The following is a 19,211-nucleotide window of genomic DNA, read 5'->3' as shown; positions in this document are numbered from 1 at the left end:
ACACATGTGGAGTTATGTACTTAACAAAAAAAGGTGAAATAACTGAAAACATGTTTTATATTCTAGTTTCTTCAAAATAGCCACCCTTTGCTCTGATTACTGCTTTGCACACTCTTGGCATTCTCTCCATGAGCTTCAAGAGGTAGTCACCTGAAATGGTTTCCACTTCACAGGTGTGCCTTATCAGGGTTAATTAGTGGAATTTCTTGCTTTATCAATGGGGTTGGGACCATCAGTTGTGTTGTGCAGAAGTCAGGTTAATACACAGCCGACAGCCCTATTGGACAACTGTTAAAATTCATATTATGGCAAGAACCAATCAGCTAACTAAAGAAAAACCAGTGGCCATCATTATTTTAAGAAATGAAGGACAGTCAGTCTGGAAAATTGCAAAAACTTTAAATGCGTCCCCAAGTGGAGTCGCAAAAACCATCAAGCGCTACAACGAAACTGGCACACATGAGGACCGACCCAGGAAAGGAAGACCAAGAGTCACCTCTGCTTCTGAGGATAAGTTCATCCGAGTCACCAGCCTCAGAAATGGCAAGTTAACAGCAGCTCAGATCAGAGACCAGATGAATGCCACACAGAGTTCTAGCAGCAGACCCATCTCTAGAACAACTGTTAAGAGGAGACTGCGCGAATCAGGCCTTCATGGTCAAATAGCTGCTAGGAAACCACTGCTAAGGAGAGGCAACAAGCAGAAGAGATTTGTTTGGGCCAAGAAACACAAGGAATGGACATTAGACCAGTGGAAATCTGTGCTTTGGTCTGATGAGTCCAAATTTGAGATCTTTGGTTCCAACCGCCGTGTCTTTGTGAGATGCAGAAAAGGTGAACGGATGGATTCCACATGCCTGGTTCCCACTGTGAAGCATAGAGGAGGAGGTGTGATGGTGTGGGGGTGTTTTGCTGGTGACACTGTTGGGGATTTATTCAAAATTGAAGGCACACTGAACCAGCATGGCTACCACAGCATCCTGCAGCGACATGCCATCCCATCCGGTTTGCGTTTAGTTGGACGATCATTTATTTTTCAACAGGACAATGACCCCAAACACACCTCCAGGCTGTGTAAGGGCTATTTGACCAAGAAGGAGAGTGATGGAGTGCTGCGGCAGATGACCTGGCCTCCACAGTCACCGGACCTGAACCCAATCGAGATGGTTTGGGGTGAGCTGGACCGCAGAGTGAAGGCAAAGGGGCCAACAAGTGCTAAACACCTCTGGGAACTCCTTCAAGACTGTTGGAAAACCATTTCAGGTGACTACCTCTTGAAGCTCATGGAGAGAATGCCAAGAGTGTGCAAAGCAGTAATCAGAGCAAAGGGTGGCTATTTTGAAGAAACTAGAATATAAAACATGTTTTCAGTTATTTCACCTTTTTTTGTTAAGTACATAACTCCACATGTGTTCATTCATAGTTTTGATGCCTTCAGTGAGAATCTACAATGTAAATAGTCATGAAAATAAAGAAAACGCATTGAATGAGAAGGTGTGTCCAAACTTTTGGCCTGTACTGTACTTTGGTTTCTTATTGTACAGTTCGTATTACTAATTATCTGATGTACATAGACTGATCCTGGTACACTTAACAGTTTGAGTTCCACAACAATCCTGTTTTAATGTATTATGTATCTGTACATCTTAAGGAATTCATTGTTCTTCAAATGGCCTGGTTGTCTTTTTCTTTGAAAAGACAAATATTCAGCTTTAATTTGAAGGTGTACATCAATTGTAAGGAACAAAACATTTACTGGGAACAACCTCTCTCAAGTTTAGACTCATAGAACCCATTTTCATTCCAATATCTTGAGGTGAGTGTCAAGGATCCCTTTGAAAATGGCCATGCCGGTTGTTCCCTTGCCAAAATTTTGCAAAACATTGGAGCCTTATTTGGCTCCCTTCATGACAAGCTATCCCAACATGGTTGATACCAATGGATGCCTATGGTTGTCTAGTTTCACAAGATACCACTACCCTCCCAAGCATGCCACAGCCTCTTCAAGACAGTAATGGCAGCCTCCAATAATTTTTGCCCGGGATAGGGGGTGACACTTGTGCTATTTTATGTGTTTTTGATCATACTGTCAGTATGACTTGAGAATATCTGTCTCAACATACAATCCTGTTAATTATTTCTTAGACATTATTATGTTGTTGTTTTTTTCAATCATAGTTTTTGTAAACCACTTGACAGTGCTAAGTGTTCTCATGCTATGAGCATTGATGTCACGTGACTACATTTCATGTATTAGCTAATGCTAGCTATGTGCTATGCTATACTATGTTCTCATGCACTGTTTGGACGTATACCTACAAAAAAACGAATGCACCGCAATTCATAGGCTATATAACCAATGTAATCATGATCCCGTAATTCACTAGGCTGGAAATCCAGACCCTAAATCTAGAAAGATTTAGGGTCTGGCCATGAGTAATGAAAATGGCCCAACTTGAGGGGCGGCACCAAGCATGCATTTGTAAATATCACTGCACGCAATTGGATAACACTACGACCAATCAGAACAATACACAGGGTGACGTATACGCTTAGCTACCAGCGGAGCTAACTGGTAGATTAGACTCTTGCCTTATGCGGTCGGCAAAACAGCAAAAACGTCCTTCTTGGAAAGGAAAGACTCAAGCACCGTCTTCTGTTCCTCTTTTAGAGAAAAAGCCAAGTCTAACTCGTTCATTGAAGCGGCCAAAGCCGTTTCAAACAACTGGTGTTCATCCGTAGCCATCTTGCAATGTTTACTGACTGATTCCGGACTTCATCATCGCAGTGCTGTCGTCATCTGTTTAGCTCGCCTCTGGCCCGCCTATATCAGATACACCGATGTGATTGGTGCAGCTCGGTTTCATGGGCATAGGTAATGAGCATCATCACTGATTGCCAGAGTGACTCGCTGAGCAAATTCAAATTGTGCTCTCGCAAGAACTCTGGATTTCCAGGGTAGTAATTCACATGTAACCCACATAATCAGGAAGGCTGCGATCATGTGACCAATGTGCTTAGGGTGGTGGATGGGTCACAAAACAAAGAACTTTCCAACACAGGACTATCCCCCAGGGGACCGGTGTTCAGTGCCATAAGAAACCAAGTGAACTTTGAGTTATTTTAAGGTATGTCATCACCATATTTCTTTTCCTAAACCTGAACATAAAACTTTACTTGCCTAAACCTAAATCATTTATGATAAGTACATAACTTCATTCATGGGGTGCCAGTTTGTTTGATATTCTACAAACCATTTTATGTTTTTTGTAGGATATCATACGAACCATTGCATGAGGATATATAATTTCAGTCCTGTTACTTACATTAACCGCATCTTCCATTGAAAATGTATTGAAAAAATAAACAGAATGGCCAGAGATTACGCATTTTGAATGGTTAGACACTGTTAGATACAGTGTTGAAAAATGAAAGATAAAAAATGAAGTTTAATTTTGACAAGTTACAACAAGCAAATGGCACAGATTCAGTGGGATGTCCCCAAACCTCCTCAGTGCCGTGCAAATACAATTAAGACATTGTTCTCTCTGCAGCTGATGACCTCTAACTGAAGGAATCTTAGTTTTATCTCCACTGTTCATCTCAAGGACATAGGCACAACGTCAGCTCAGGCCGCCCACACTTCCCTTTCCTTTCCATCTCCATTTGTTGCTAACTGACTGTTTCTATCAGGGAGGGCCACTGCTCTGAGCTATTAGCTTGACTTTTGGCTGGCATTGTATTCCTAAACTATCAGCAGAAGAATCAAGCACAAAGCAGTGGAAACACTTACAAGCCTAATCAGCCTGATAGCATTTTGGCATGGGAAGTCCACATCCTAATTCAGAGCGACCTCTTACAAGTCTCAAGTCCTGTAATGGAGTTATCTTTCACCTCGGAAGGAGTAATTGAATGGAGGAAAATCAATGAGTGTATCAATAAAAGCAATCATCGGATAGCACTGCCAATTGAAAGCATTTTAACAGAGTGTTTTCTGTTATTGGTGGGAGGAAGGGCTGTATCAGCTGGTATGTGAATATTGACGGGATGGTCCAACAGACTGTCACTGACGAGTTCAAGATCCTCAAATACGATTTGTCATCATTCTCCACAAATTGATGTTAATTGGGTTTTCTATCCATTCACTTACCTCTAGAGGTCACTGGAAATTGGGTTGGACAGCAAGTTATCTTTTGCCTATTTCATCATAATAGACACAGCATATACTCTTTGCCCTGACAATGTCAGCCTCTATATGACCTAAACTGAAAGATCAATTCTGTTAGGATCAATTCAGCTGAGAGCTGCAGAAGTCCAGGGCCAACAGAGAGGTTTTGCAAATTCCAAAGTGACGGCTAACTCATATTGGAAAAGGGTGGGCAATACAAAAGAATGAAAAGCAGAGTAAGTGTTGGCTACAAGTGTTTTGTACAGTCAGCTTTTTGCTTGTGACGTTATCATTAGGAGCCCTGGACTGACAACAGAAAACATGATGGCAGACAACAACAATGACATGGAATCACCCGAGGGACGGAGTGACAAAGTACATCAGAGAGAAGAAATCAGATGCGGAGAGAGAACAATGTGAGATTGGACGCAAAGATGACACGTGGAATGCCTTTATCTGATCTGACAGAAGTCAAACTAGAAAGGAAGAATGGGGGACTTGGCGGAGGAGATAAAACAGGGGTTAAATGCAGAGACGAGGTTATGGCAGGAGAAATGGACAAAAAATAGACTGGATTCTATACAAAAGCTGAGTAAACAAATTACTTGGCTGACATCAGCAGCAACTCACATGATGACATGGAGCACACACACACTTCATGTCATGTTCGTCACCGCAGCCTTGAGCCTATGCTGTCATGTCTCTGAGAGTTGTTTCTTGAATTCACATCAGCACTACTGTTTACGCCGAAGGAAGCCTGTTGTTGTCACATGGTTTTCTCATTAATCCAGTGCAACACAACTCTGTTTGCCTGAATGCTTTGTGTATGCTAAGAACTGATAATAGTCTGTTCTACACAGGACATAAGCAGTTTTGACAGAGGTATGTTGACTTGGCGCCATCTTCTGGTCAAGAGATGTAAACAGAGGATACATTCCACACATATTTTGAACCAGTGACTCTCAAATGGGGGTAGGCATACCCACAAAGGACTTTGGAGTTGTGCAGAGAGGGTTTTTAAATGTTATTTTAAAAAATATCACCCATCCAATGATTCATTTTCATTCACTTATCCGGGGCCAGGTTGGGAGCAGCAGGCCAAGCAAAGCACCCCGGACATCCCTCTCCAGCAACGTTTTTCAGCTTCTCCTGGGGGACCCCAAGGCGTTCCCACACCAGATGAGATATGTAATCCCTCCAGTCTGTTCTGAGTCTGCTCCCGAGCCTCCCACCAATGGGACATGCCCAGAACACCTCTAACAGGAGGTGCCCAGGAGGCATCCCAATCAGATGCCTGAACCACCTCAACTGACCCCTTTTGATGCGAAGGAGTAGCGGCTCTACTCCGAGCTCCGCCCGGATGTCTGAGCTCCTTACCCTATCTCTAAGGCTGAGCCCAGCCACCCCACAGAGGTAACTCATCTTGAAATTGCAACTTATCAAAAAGATGCAGTTTAATGCTGTTTAGTAAATCAGAAACTAATCCTGATTGACCCTCACCGACATGGGCAGATGATGACATTAATGTCAGGTAGACCAAACCAGACCCTCCTCGACACATGGACATGGCAACTATACATTGGCCACACCAGTAGCCGTGCCCCCTGCTTTATTGTCTATTTTTCACTAAATGGGTTCATAATTTACAAATGAAACCTCATACTCTATTGGGGAGGATGTGAAACTAGCAATTGAGACCATAAACACATTAGAAACATGTTTTCTGAAGTAAAAAAAATCAAGTGAGAAGTTGGGTCATTTTCTCACAGAGGTTTATACAGACTTCTTTTCAATAGCTGTAGAGTCGCCCTCTGCTGGCCATTACAAAGAATGCAGGTATAAGGCACTTTGGCTCTGGCTTTACTTTTTAGACGAGGACGCTATACGTTTACTTATTTTATACAGTTTATGTTAAAATCTGTCGAGTTCCCCTTTAACGTGTGCCTCGTCCACTGAAGGTCACTATCCTGGCCATACTTGTGGCACATGTTTATTCATCTCATCTCTAATGTCTTCTCATATCATCACAGCTCAGTATCTCTGTCCATCTTTCCTCTCCTCCCCTCCACACTGCTGACTCTCTTTCCACTGACCCCGTCACCTTCACTTCTCTGTCTGCACTCATCCACTCTCTTCTAATCCTCCCCTTCTGTCTTCACTTTGTCCTTTGGCTGTCTGAAGTCCTGCAAGTTGAGAAAGTGGTTTGGATGACTCCTCTCACTCCGGGTCTCTTCTGTCCTTCTCTTCTCTGCTTCTGCCTCTGCTGCTAAATTAATTTGTCTCCTACTTTAAGAGGACATATTGTGTCACAAGACATTTTCTCCTTGTCCTTCTTAGAAACTAAACACCAGTAACATTAACAAATACTTAGTTTAACTTCATTTGTTACTGGCGAAAATTCTTGGCCCAGAGTGGCTTAGGAATTCTCCTCCCTACTGAGACTTTATTGATAGTTTTACAGTTCATTTTTGACCTTTGAAACAGCAGCCAACAAAACAACCTCAAGTTAAACTGTGTTGGATCTTTTGATGATATTGATGTCACATTTTGTCCTGCTGTTGCTTTGAGAATCTTAAAGGGGATGACCACCCAAATTAAGAATATCTGTATTCTTTCTAATACCCAAATGAGATTTATTCTATTGACTTTTTGCTAAACATTTTCAGAGTTTGATTTTGGTTTTGGAACAGGGAACAAACATATATCATTTTCCACCCTCTCCACGTAACTAGTATCATTAATACACGACGTGCCCCAGGCACAACATTTAGCTCCAAATCCATAAAACCAGCCTGAAAATGAAGGAAATCTGAAATGACTGCATTAGAGTCAATGGAGCACAGCTGTGTCGTTGAACCCTGGTCTGAGCTGGCCCGATGCTATGTTATGATTGGCAAGTCTGTGTCCGGGGGCGAGACTTAGCGAAGGGTCAATTATAGTGTTCTTGGTTTTGAAATAGACAATGTACCTATATACTCGGGACATTCCCCTGGGTGCTCTCAGTGTCATCTAGAACATCTTTCCCAGTTCATTATCTGTGGAGCAGCTCCAGACTTTGTACATGATGGCATCACAAATGTGAGTTTTAGCACTCTAGTTTTTGGATCAGGAAGAGAGTTGTTCATGTTAACTAATATTTTTGGGCTGTCTTAGACCAGTGGAATAACATGTCAAATCTTGAAAATGGTGTAGTCCCCCTTTAAGGCAAGGAGTAAGACAAAGCTACAGAGAGTTATGAACACTTACTCTAAGATTACAAGGGTGTCACAGCTCAGTCTGTCCACTCTGTACAACAGACACCATGGTCAGGAAGGCTACCTCTGTACTGACCGACCCATCCCATCTCATGCACCTGCATTCCCTTGAAGGAGCTTCAGAGCTCCTCATTTGGGTATATTTGCTTAAAAAACATTTAATGATTAATTATTCATCAAAATAATTGCTGATGATTTTTCTGTCAATTCACCAATTTACTAGGGTTGAGCTGAGAGCTCAAATTAAACGAGTATTCAATACAGATGATGTATTTTTTACGAGAGCAAGTATCAACTGAGTAAAATGTGCCAATATCTGTACTGGTGATGAAGGAAAATCCTCATTTGGGTAGCTGTGTTCAATCTCTTACTCTTGTGATCAAAACTGATCGGAAGCTCAGTCCTGAGATTGTTACGTAAATAGTTTTGCTATAAATAATATGTATAGGAACGTCTGATCAGTTTCAGGTTTAAAATTAACACCTCTGGTTCTGTCCCACCCAGCTCGTGTTTAAACCACACCCATGTCTGGTTAAAATCCCACCCATTCTGAGTACAGATACAGGTACTGATAATTTAGTTGGTTGTACAGATACAGATGCAGATACAGATAATGGTATACTTGCTCATCCCTATAATTAAATCATATATTTATGTAATGATTCATATTTTTAAGAACCTACCTACCTATCTATCGACCGACCGATTGACCTACCTACCTACCCACCTACCAAACGAACAACCGACCTACCTACGTACATACCTTCCTAGCTATCAATCTACCGACTGACCGACCGACCGACCGACCTATCTACCTACGTACGTACCTACCTACCTATCTATCTACCGACCAACCAACCAACCTACCTATGTAGGCTATCTATCTTTCAATTGATGGATTGACTGACCAACCAAAACAACCGACCGAACTACCTATCTATCTATCTATCTATCTATCTATCTATCTATCTATCTATCGACCTACCTACCTACCCAACCCACCCTTCTATCTATCTATCTATCTATCTATCTATCTATCTAATTCTTGTACATTCATGCTTTTTCCTGCATCAAATCTTGCATGAATTTAAGATAATTCATGTACCCTTACCATAAAGTGTTACCAAATATAAATAAATAAATAAATAAATAAATAAATAAATAAGGGCAGTTGTCATGGAAATGTAGATTTTAAAATTTCCATTTTTCCATCAATTCTTAAACACTCCATATTTTTTTTTAATATTTATATTTCATTTTGTTAGATCTTTTTTAGACTCGTCTCAATTTTCTTTATGATGAGTTTACATGATCCTTAAAAGAAAATATGTAATATATACTATATATTTAGAGTTGCAGCTGTGAAACACACAACAGAAACAGATTAATCAGATAATGGCTTTATATTCCTGTTACACTGATGAATTACACATGAGAGTTTTAATTAAAACACACAAAAACACACACACACCCAAGATACATCAAACCACAAAAGGAAAAAAAGTAGCATATTCGTCAGTCAGAGTCCCAACAACTCATCATTTTATTTGGTTAAGAAGCCATAATACCATTTTAAAATGTCATTAAAAAACTCTATAGTTTGGTGATCTGGGTCAATTCACATCCCTGAAAATGTAAAATGTCAAGTTTTTCTTCCTGTTTAACCTTAAATCTCATTCACATCATATCAAATATACAACATTTCATTATTGCACAAAACTCCATGGAAGTTTTACAGGTACACAGACAGTTAAAGTAAATTAAAAATCTCCTCTGTTACATTTCTAATACGTGTAGCATCAGAAGGAGTAAAGCTCACAGAACTTTAGACTCCTAATCACAAAGCATTAGCGGATTAGAATTTGATCTCAAAGAATTTCAGGAGTCCAGATGCATTAATTACCTCTCAAAAACATCTATACGTTTTTAATCATAAATTAATCTTTTGTTCTTAGAGCAACAAATAAACAGATTTTTATAAATATGTTTGCTTATTAACACTTTCTTCTCTACTCCCTGAGAAACTAAAACACTGAAAAGGAAATTTCCAGCACTTGTAGAGTATAATGTTGTTTTTTAAGGCTAGAAGAATTTCAACAATTAACAAGCTTATTACTTATCTGATTTACTGCTTTTCATCAGCACCCAAACTTTCTTACTGTTAACTGCAATGGCTTGAAAAGATATTCAGTATCTGAATAAAAAATGAATGCAAACAGACCCTTAATTATTCAATACTACCTCTGGCCTAAAGTTACTACACAGGACTGATATCAGTGACTGTTAACTTGTGTGTATACTAACATGGGAACCTTAATCGGGCTCCAAAAATAAACAAATGCACAGTATACATGCCCCATTAGAATCTGAATTTAAACAGCTTTTTGTAAACAGGATGGAAAAATAAACAAGATATTTCACAATTTCGTGAATTCAAACAGAATAAAAATGTCCTTGTAAACCACCTTAACAAATACAAGTGCTCCTTACCCATATAATTCAATATATATTCCAGTCCCTGTCATGGATTAAGAGAGGCAAAGTGAGGTTACATGTTGAGTTAAGTATGCAAAGTATGCTGAAGAAGCTGAAACTTTCATCATCACAACACTGTAGCTTACGGGGAATACATTCAAACACAAAGAAGGCTTTTCAGAGACTATTAATCCTCTTCAACCTAAACAAATAGCCTTTTAATAATACTTATATTCACTGGGAGTACATTAAGTGCTACCTAATAACTACACAAATACAATTTAAAATCCTCAATTGGTACTTTGCATTACACTTTGTTTCATTGTTTCAGAGTCACAGGGTATAATGTTGAGCCAAAGTGCAGGGGTATGGCTACGGCGTTCCCTTTGGATCTCATGCTGGTGTAGATTACCATTGTATAATCAAGCCCTAGATTAGGTATCAGTAATGAGTGGTGGCGAGAGCACAGTTACAGTGTATGAGTCTCTGTCACCTTATCCCTGCTCTGTGCCGTCCTTGTCCCTGCCTGACACGACATGTGTGGTCTTTTGTCCCGGGTAGTGCTACAACACCTGATCTACTTATGTATCCATCGCCGAGGTTTTCAAAAATAAGCCTGTCAACACAAAAGGCCCTCAAGAATGGAATAGCTGATGCTGTTGGTCGCTAAAATACACTGTTACAGTACCTGTGACAAACAGTTTCACAGCTAGGATTGCTCAAAAACATCAGATACAGTGAGATAGTCAAATGTAAAGTAAATTACATTCATATTGAAGGAGATAGTGTTTTAAATGAGCTGACTGCATTGGATTCAGGTCACTCCAGAGCACATGAGACATAGCTTTGGATAAGATCCTTAGCATTTTGATCAAACTCAAAACTAGACCTTAGAGCATCATCAGTACTGTTTATCTCCATTATTGATCATGATAATCTTGACAAGTGAGCTCATTTATTTGCTTTCAATCGGGAGTCAAGTTCTAACACTGCATACACACTTAAAACCAGTCTACCAGTACCAGCCTTGCATTAAAGGAATAGTTTGACATTATGGGAAATGCACTTATTTGCTTTCTTGTTGAGAGTTAGACGAGAAGACCAATAAAGCTCTCTCGTCTGTACGATAAATATGCAACTGGTTATCTGAATTGAAACAGGTTTGGGGACCTCAGAATTGCATCTCCACTCTATGCAGATGATGTGGTTCTGTTGACTTCATCAGCCGAATGTGAAGTGGTCGGGAGGAGAATCAGTACCTCCAAGTCTGAGGCCATGGTTCTTTGCATCAATGCATTACTCTCTCTGGGTTGGGTGAGGGTTCTTGCCCCGAACGGATGAGTTCAAGGATCTCAGGGTTTTGTTCAAAAGTGAGGGCAAAATGGAGTGTGATATGGACAGGCGGTTTGGCGCAGCGCCAGCACTGATGCAGGCACTGTGTCAGATGGTCATGGTGAAAAGGGAGCTGAGCTGGAAGGCAAAGCTCCCAATGTATTGGTCCATCTATGCAGGCTTGGACTGGCCATGGGCAATCAGGCCCACCTTGTGGGTTGCAAGGCCACCACAAACAATGTTGGAGAAAAAATTGTAGGGAAAAAAATGAAAGAGAGATTGGCCGATTGCAGCCCACCTGATGTTGGAACGGCCCATCTGATTGGGGGTTACACGGTCCCAAAACTGACAGTAGACTATTTATACTGTAAGGCAGGTATGGCCATCATCACCTCCCCCCACCCTTTCAAATGGAGCGGTCCATCATGTGATGTCACAGGTGAAGCAGGAGAGGTCAAACGGGAAATGAATGAAATCAAGACAGAACGAGTGGAGTAAGTAGAATGAAAATACAAACTAAATGGATAAAGGAACAAAAAAACAAAAAGGTGAAGCAGAAAAAGTCAGAGACAAAAAGAAAGACATACTCGAGGCTGATGCTGCAAAGTGTATTTAACGTTAGCAGCAGTGATGACAATTACAACAGTCTGCTGCAGCACCAAATAAGGAGCAGGAGGAGGAAAGAGTGACGTGGACAGATGAGCAGTAGCAGGCTGATATCAGCGGAGTAACACTACAGGCCAAGGGCAAGAAGAGGAGAGCAGGTAGCAATGGGGCCGGTCCAGAGGAAATTTGCCAGGGCCGAATTTTGTTCCCAGTCCGACCCTGCATCTATATTACAACCCTCAACTGTGGTCCTGAGCTTTGGGTGGTGACCAAAAGAACGAAATCCCGGATACAAGCAGCCAAATGAGTTTCCTCTGTAGGATGGCTTGGCTACAGACTTCGGGTGTGCTCTGATCAGGATGCCTCCTGGGTGCCTCCGATAAGAGGTTTTCCAGGGACATCCAACTGGTGAGAGGCCATGGGAGGTAGAATGACAATTAATCATTTTATGTGGGGTTATTCTTGCATTCACAAGCTCTCTGTATGGTCCCATTTCCCAAATGTGTTAAGTTGTTTTTCCAACTTCTGTTTGTTTGAGCTTGATAGTCGTTATGTGAAAACAACATGAATGCTACAAAGATGTGTTGTATTTATTGCTCAGAGTGTTTCATGTCCCAGTGAGGACTTAATCCAAGTATGCTGAAACAGTTTGAAGCTTATTGCTGCACCAATGCATTCCCTAAAACCACTTAAATATTGCTTTGCTTTTATCATGGTTAATGCTAATAAATAACCTTTCTAACTAATCTGATGCACTCTTTGTGGGCAATGGTTACAAGTGTAACCATATTACTAATTAAATGTGATAACATCAAAGTTGTGTACCAACATTTTTGCTGCCTTTCTGAGTTGTTTTTCCAACTTGAGGGGACGTTCAAGTGACTTTTCCCTGTTGGGAACTCATTTTACTGATTATTCCAACACCACATGAATGCACCATGTGTTCTGGACTATTTCTCGGCCAGGTGCAGTGACTCCTGGAGTCTCAGGTGGTTACCTTGCAAATGCTCCCACCCAAGAAATAATAAGAAATAATCCCCACATAACACGGTAATTGTCTTCTGTTTGTTTTTGTATGGATTCACACAATAAGATATAACATGTTGATTATTCAGCTTTAAAAGTGCTTGCAGGCAGATTCTGTTGCATTTAGACAGAGTCAGGTTAGCTGTTTGCCCCAGTTTTTGGTCTTTATGTTAAGCTAAGCTAACTGGCTGCTGACACCAGCTATGTATTTACTGTGCAGACCTTTTTTTTTTAAATCAATCTAACCCTCCATAACAAAGTAATTAAGTGCATTTTCAAAAAAAAAGAACTATTCCTTTAAAAACGGGTGATTCAAATGGTGTAGCTGGGATAAAATCACACATATCCTGTTGCTCACCGGGACTAGAGCTGGTGCACCTTTGCAGTATTTGTCCCCCTTCATCACTCACTCTTTAACACACAGACACACACACACATAAAACCTTGTACTTCTATCGTTGTGAGGACCCTCACTGACATAATGCATTCTCTAGGCCCTTACCCTAACCTTAACCATCACAGCTAAATACCTAACCGAACCCTAACCAAAACCCAAGTCTAACCTGAACCCTGAAACCAAGTCTGGCCAAAATGTCCTCACTTTGCAACAATGTCCTCACTCTGTTGCTAAAATATTTTTTTTGGTCCTCACTTTGTAGCATGTACAAGTACAGACACACACACGCACACGCACACACCTCATCTCTCCTCCATTATTTTCTTCAGGCAGTCCACTATGTCCTCGCCGCTGCCCCAAGGAATTATGTTAGCCTTGAACTTGGCTGCCTGGGACTGCTGCATCTCCAGCAGCAGTCTGTGCATGGGGAAGTCCCTCCTGGGGAAGGCTGTGTCCCGGGGCCCCAGAGCCAGAGAGGGACAAATATCATTGGCCCCATCTCCGATATAGAACACCCTTTGGAAGGGAGTACCGCCACGCTCCTTTTCTCTGCCCGCCAGATACTCCCGAAGGATCACCTGCTTGCACATATTGTCAGGACAACGGGAGCATGAGTGGGAGTGGAAAGGGAGCAGCTCGAGACGACCAGTTGCATCAAAACTGGCCGGGTTTGTGAAGATCTTCCAGAAAAGCTGGCGCACCCCAGCACGCTCCAGCCACGTCTCGATGAAGAACATGTTGGCGTCCGAGACCACCACCAGCTCAAAGTCCTGCTGGTGGCTCTGCAGATACTGGAAGAGCCTAAGGAGGCCAGGTGTGGGTGGGATATTCTCCACTGCTGACTGGATGGAGTCCTTAGACACACCCTGCTCTGCCATATACACCAAGACCTTCTGCATGTGCTCGTTGTAGTGCCCCTCCCTGTAGCTGTTTCTCAGCCAGTCAGGGAGCCGTTGGTCTGGCAGAGCACGCACCACAGCATCGTCACTGCTCTCATCGATGATGGTCTCGTCAAAGTCAAACAATACCAGGAAGCGCTCTTGCTGTGGCGCTGCGTGGGTAAGGTTTGATGGAGTGGTCATCTTTGGTGTGTGGAGGAAATGACGACTGGTCTGTCTCTAGGAAAATAAGATGATAAATTATCAGTATGCTTTTTTTCTTTGTCAAGGACAGAAGATACTGAGCAGTACAGTTTTATTACACCCTACTTGAAAAATAAAATGTTAATAGCAGGCTGCCATTTACAGTATGACATCACACTGTGTCCAGGGCTCAGTTAAACTGCAGCAGCGAACCAGCCAACGTATAATACTCTTAATTAGGCCATATACTGTAGGGGAACAAATGTTTACAGCAGGAAATGAAGGGAGTAGAGTTTAAATCAAACAACATGTAAACAGGATGTTAATCACACTTTGCGAAAAAAAACAACTTCGTCCATTTTCAGGAGATATATACAGCACATAGTTCTTCACTTCCTTTCCTCAACACAGTCTTCCACACAGACATTCCTGCATTCCTTCAGGACTGAGGGGGAAAAACCTTTTTTTTTTTTTATACGTACACGCCAGACGTCGGATCAGAGCCAATTCCATATTTATATAGCCGCTATATCCTCAGCACAAGGCTTTCACTGTTGCAGGCATGTGGTAACTTGAGTGAAGAGGGAGCTGTTACGTCACAGCATACCTTTACCATAAATGGAACAAATATGAGTGGGAATGACAGCCAGCAGGGAAGAGACATAAGAAGTTAATCTAATTACAACTGCTTCATGTGATGGATTTAGATATGATTGTATATTATACTTGTGTTACACATTTCAGAGAACATACAGAATGGGTCTTTTTTTTTCACTCAGTTTAGGCCTACAGGTCTGTACTGCCCTTCAAAGACAAAGCCAGAGGTGGGACCAAGTCATTGTTTTGCATGGCACAAGTAAGTCCATGCAATCAGGTCCCAAGTCAAGTCCCAACTCCTAAACTTTATGTTTGGAGTCCTGAAAAAATTCTGTTTTTAAATTACAAAAATGTGAGTCTTTGAACAGAAAATCCCGCACACTGCTCTTGCTCAGCTTCACAATTTATTAGTAACACTAAAGTTTCCGCCCTCCTGGACCTTCGTCAAGAGTGTTCAACACCATTATTTCAACTGAGCTTAAATAGAAACTGCCCTACCCGTTTCACAGGTGTGTACACGTATGAGGCTGTAGGTGCGTTTCTCAATAACTGACAACAGCCTGTCCACCATGTCACAGAACTCCCAAACGAAAGAACAAGGACACAAGAAACACACAGGAAAAACCCAGAAAACTCTCCACACAACAAAGGCTATCAACAAGATTATTTACCAAAATGTTGACCTTATGAATGAACACATTGGCCTTGCAGCTTTCATTAATCATTCAAAATGTTCAACATTATATACTCTCATGCTGTGTATCATAAATTCCCCAAATCCATTATAGTTTCTTGTGCCCTTGTTCTTTCGTTTGTGGGATATGTGACATACAGTGCACAGGCTGTTTCTATTTAAGCTCAGTGTTGGACACAATGGTGATGAACACTCATGATGAAGGTCCAGTAGGACTGAAAGCTGCAAGTGATATTTTTCTGCACACCTGCATCTGAGACAGTTGGATGTGCGAATACCTTTCTTCAAACAAATTACAAAACTTTAAAATTGTTATGAGTTGAAACAAGAGCGACGTAACTTAATCACAAAAAAAGTCATGCTAACATCGCACTTTTGGAGTGTGTAGCACTATTAACTAGAATCACAATTAGCTTACAGCACCCACATTAGCTCGCTAGCTACGTTAACTTCAACATCTTCTCCGACTCTTTGTGCAATTTCAAATGTTGAACAAAGTTGGAAGTTGTTGCGTCTCTGTCTATAATATTCGCCCCGCTTGTTGTGCATACTTTTTTGTTGACGACTGAGTCATTTCTGTTCACAAAACTAACCTTGGTATCATTTTTAACAACTTTTAAATAACAAAGTCTTCCGTCATTGGGCTCAGGGGAAAGTGTCAAGTATTTTCAAGTAAAAGGGCTCAAGTTCTGGTGAAGTCACAAGTCACTGGTGTTAAGTCTTTTATATTTTGTCTAGACAAAAAAGTCTAATGACTCAAGTCCACACCTCTGGCCAAAATTCAGTAACTTCATTTTTGTTTGAAAAGGAGGAATAGAATCTTTGACATCTGTTTCAATATCTAAAAATTATGATGCCATAAAAGTTTTTCATTTTGATGTGAACAAATTCGCAAGTGCAAGAACACAGAGATAAAAACCATAATGTAGTGACTGCAGCCTGGCTAGTAGGCTAGCTGGTAAGATAGCTTTAGCTAAAGCTAATATACCCTTGTTTTAAACTAAACTTTTCCTCCAACTGAATAATTGACTTTGAGAAGCCAACATTAAGTTTGTTACACCAAAAAGACAAGGCAGTAGGGATACTCAACTTGCTTTGCCCGGGGGCCACCTTTGCAAAATGACAGGAGGCCAGGGGCCACTTAATAAACAAGCATTAATAATATTTTTAGTATATATAATAAATCAATTGCATGCTTTCAACTTTTTGACTTTTGCGGTCCTCAATCATCTTTACCAAGGTGCAAATCTAGTCGCAGCAGCCCTGCACAGGTCAGGTGTACACAAGGGTGTTTCTAGGATTTGAGGACATTCAGGGCTGAGCATGAACCTTTGTCTTGCGGTCTGGGGGATCTTTTTCAGCACTTTTTTTGATAAACAAGCTCTATTCTTATGGATTTTATGCACTCTGGCACCTTATTGACAAAAAAAAATCCCAGTGTGAATGAGTTCATTTTCATTGTGAGGGCGACCTGGCACCCTGCCAAGGGCCAGATTTGGCCCGCAGGCTGTAAGTTGAGTATCACTGCAGAAGCTGATAAAGATCATCATGAGGGTAAAAAAAACAAAACACACTAGATAAGATGGCAGATTAGCTAGAGTAGTTCAGCAGAGTAGCAGTGGGCTAACTTTTATCTTTGCACCCTCTGAATCCAGAATTCACAAATTTCGAAACCTGAATCACTAATTAGCTGGTTAATTACTTCAAATGGAAAAGAAAGCTTTATGTAAAGTCTGTAACAACTGTTAAGACATAAAGTTTATGTCTTACACCTTATGTAGGCCTATCTGTTACACACTGTTCTGCTCTCTGCCTTTGTTTGTACAGTATACAGTTACTTGTTATATGTAGTTTAAGATTTCACATGGAAAATGCATCCTTGTAAAATAAAATGAATTGTTATAGATTACATCACCTAACTGTATAAAGCCGGCTAATTCAAATGTAACTCCACCTAAAACAGCTACATTTAACGCTATTAACTCATCAGCAATCAGCATCATTAATACTAAAACAATGATATTCTGCATGATGAGTACTATGCTGTTGATGCTGTGTATCTTGATAAGTCAAGAATCACTGCGACCAAGTTTTAGAAACTGACAAACCCCTCAGATATGCTACAAAATGACATGTATTTACACATATGTTCAGAGTAATAGAAGAAACATACTTCACTGTACTACTACATTACATGTCCTGAGAAGCTTATCATTAAGAAGGTCATATGCCAGAACAGGCTGTGCCCAGTTTCACAGGCATCTTACCCTACCTGTACAGGCAAACTGTCTACATAGATAACTACCTAACAAAGACACTTGGCCTCAAACGATTTAATCTAACAGAATAAGCCACAAAACAACCATTTTTATACAAAAAGCGTATGTTATATTTATGAAATATCATATAATTAAATGCATTTTATGTAATTTTCCTGTGTTTTGCCGGTATGTTTGGCCTAATGAGATGCATTCCTACCGTTTGCTATGACAATGTCAGCTCAGTGACAGTGTAATATATAAATAACAGCACACCAGCTGGTGCTCAGTAATGAAAAACGTCCTACAACCTGCAGTTCGGCTGCACCGACGCATTGTGCAGAGTGAGCGTATATACGCTTGGTGTCCCTCACATTATTTATAGGACATATTTACACACTGAGCTTTCTAATTTTAACCCGCAGCGGCTATTCCTGTGTGTGAGAGAGAGGTTACCACTCAAAGTCATTAGTGCGGCTCTGTCAGGAGTCGTTAGGCTGACCGGGTGTGTGTCCGAGCGGCAAAGATTGGAAGGCGCATTCACACAGGAAAATCACACACACACAGAATAAAGACAGGATAATAATATGTGCAAGATAAGATAGAAATTCAGGCCTACCGGCGGTGGGCATATGAGCGGGGATGGTAGGCTGCTAGGTGCCCGGCTCCGGAGACCGCATCCCAGTGACGCGGCAAGATTTTTTAAAGGAGACTCCCACAGCAGCTCAGAGGGTATTCCCATTTAAAGCCACTGCGTCAAGGTAGACAGCGGAAACACGGAGCTTCCGGCGTGACCTTTCAAATTAAAGGCTCAGGAAGGGGACATTCTTTTCATTGATGTGAAGAAATATTAAACAGAACCATCCAACAACCAAACTTACCTTTCATTTAATTTCAATTCACAATTTTATTCACAAAACAGATAAACAAAAATAAAAGAATAAAATTCATTCGTTCATAAAAAATAATGGAGATGTGAAATAGAAATAGAAACAAATTGTATTTAAAATGTGTTTACGAACACTTTGTCTAGATTTAAGAAAGAAAATGCCTGTAGTAATTTGTTGCAATGGTCACTGCTGTCTAAGCTTTACACTTCCTGGCCTTTTTCAGTAATGGAAAGTAGTTTCAAGCCCTTTATTATCATGTGAACAACAGTTACAGAAGCAGCTGTTGGAGATGAAAATCTTGGAACCGGTTCTCACTCCGACCTCGTCACATATCTATGTTTGGTCATGGACTTTCCACATCCAGATATGAACGTCAAGTTCTGCCTCTAACATGCATTGTCTTCTTTCAAAATACACTTCCGTTTTCACAGG

General features: G+C 40.9%; 1 protein-coding gene across 1 annotated transcript; it reads right to left on the bottom strand.

The window, feature by feature from the left end:
• Nucleotides 1–8,933: 8,933 nt before the first annotated feature.
• On the bottom strand, nucleotides 8,934–18,643 carry LOC117260115 (putative phosphatase phospho1). Its single transcript, XM_033632008.2, has 2 exons — nucleotides 18,509–18,643; nucleotides 8,934–14,376 (listed from the first exon to the last, which is right to left on the bottom strand). The coding sequence occupies exons 1-2, from the start codon at nucleotides 18,629–18,631 to the stop codon at nucleotides 13,561–13,563; spliced, it is 939 nt and encodes a 312-aa protein (XP_033487899.2). The 5' UTR covers nucleotides 18,632–18,643; the 3' UTR covers nucleotides 8,934–13,560.
• Between the last annotated feature and the right edge of the window lie 568 nt (nucleotides 18,644–19,211).

Source organism: Epinephelus lanceolatus, chromosome 21 (assembly GCF_041903045.1).
Source record: "Epinephelus lanceolatus isolate andai-2023 chromosome 21, ASM4190304v1, whole genome shotgun sequence".
In the NCBI taxonomy this organism is placed as follows: domain Eukaryota; kingdom Metazoa; phylum Chordata; class Actinopteri; order Perciformes; family Serranidae; genus Epinephelus; species Epinephelus lanceolatus.
The sequence above is the reverse complement of the archived record's forward strand: the minus strand, read 5'-3'. Positions and strand labels throughout refer to the sequence as shown.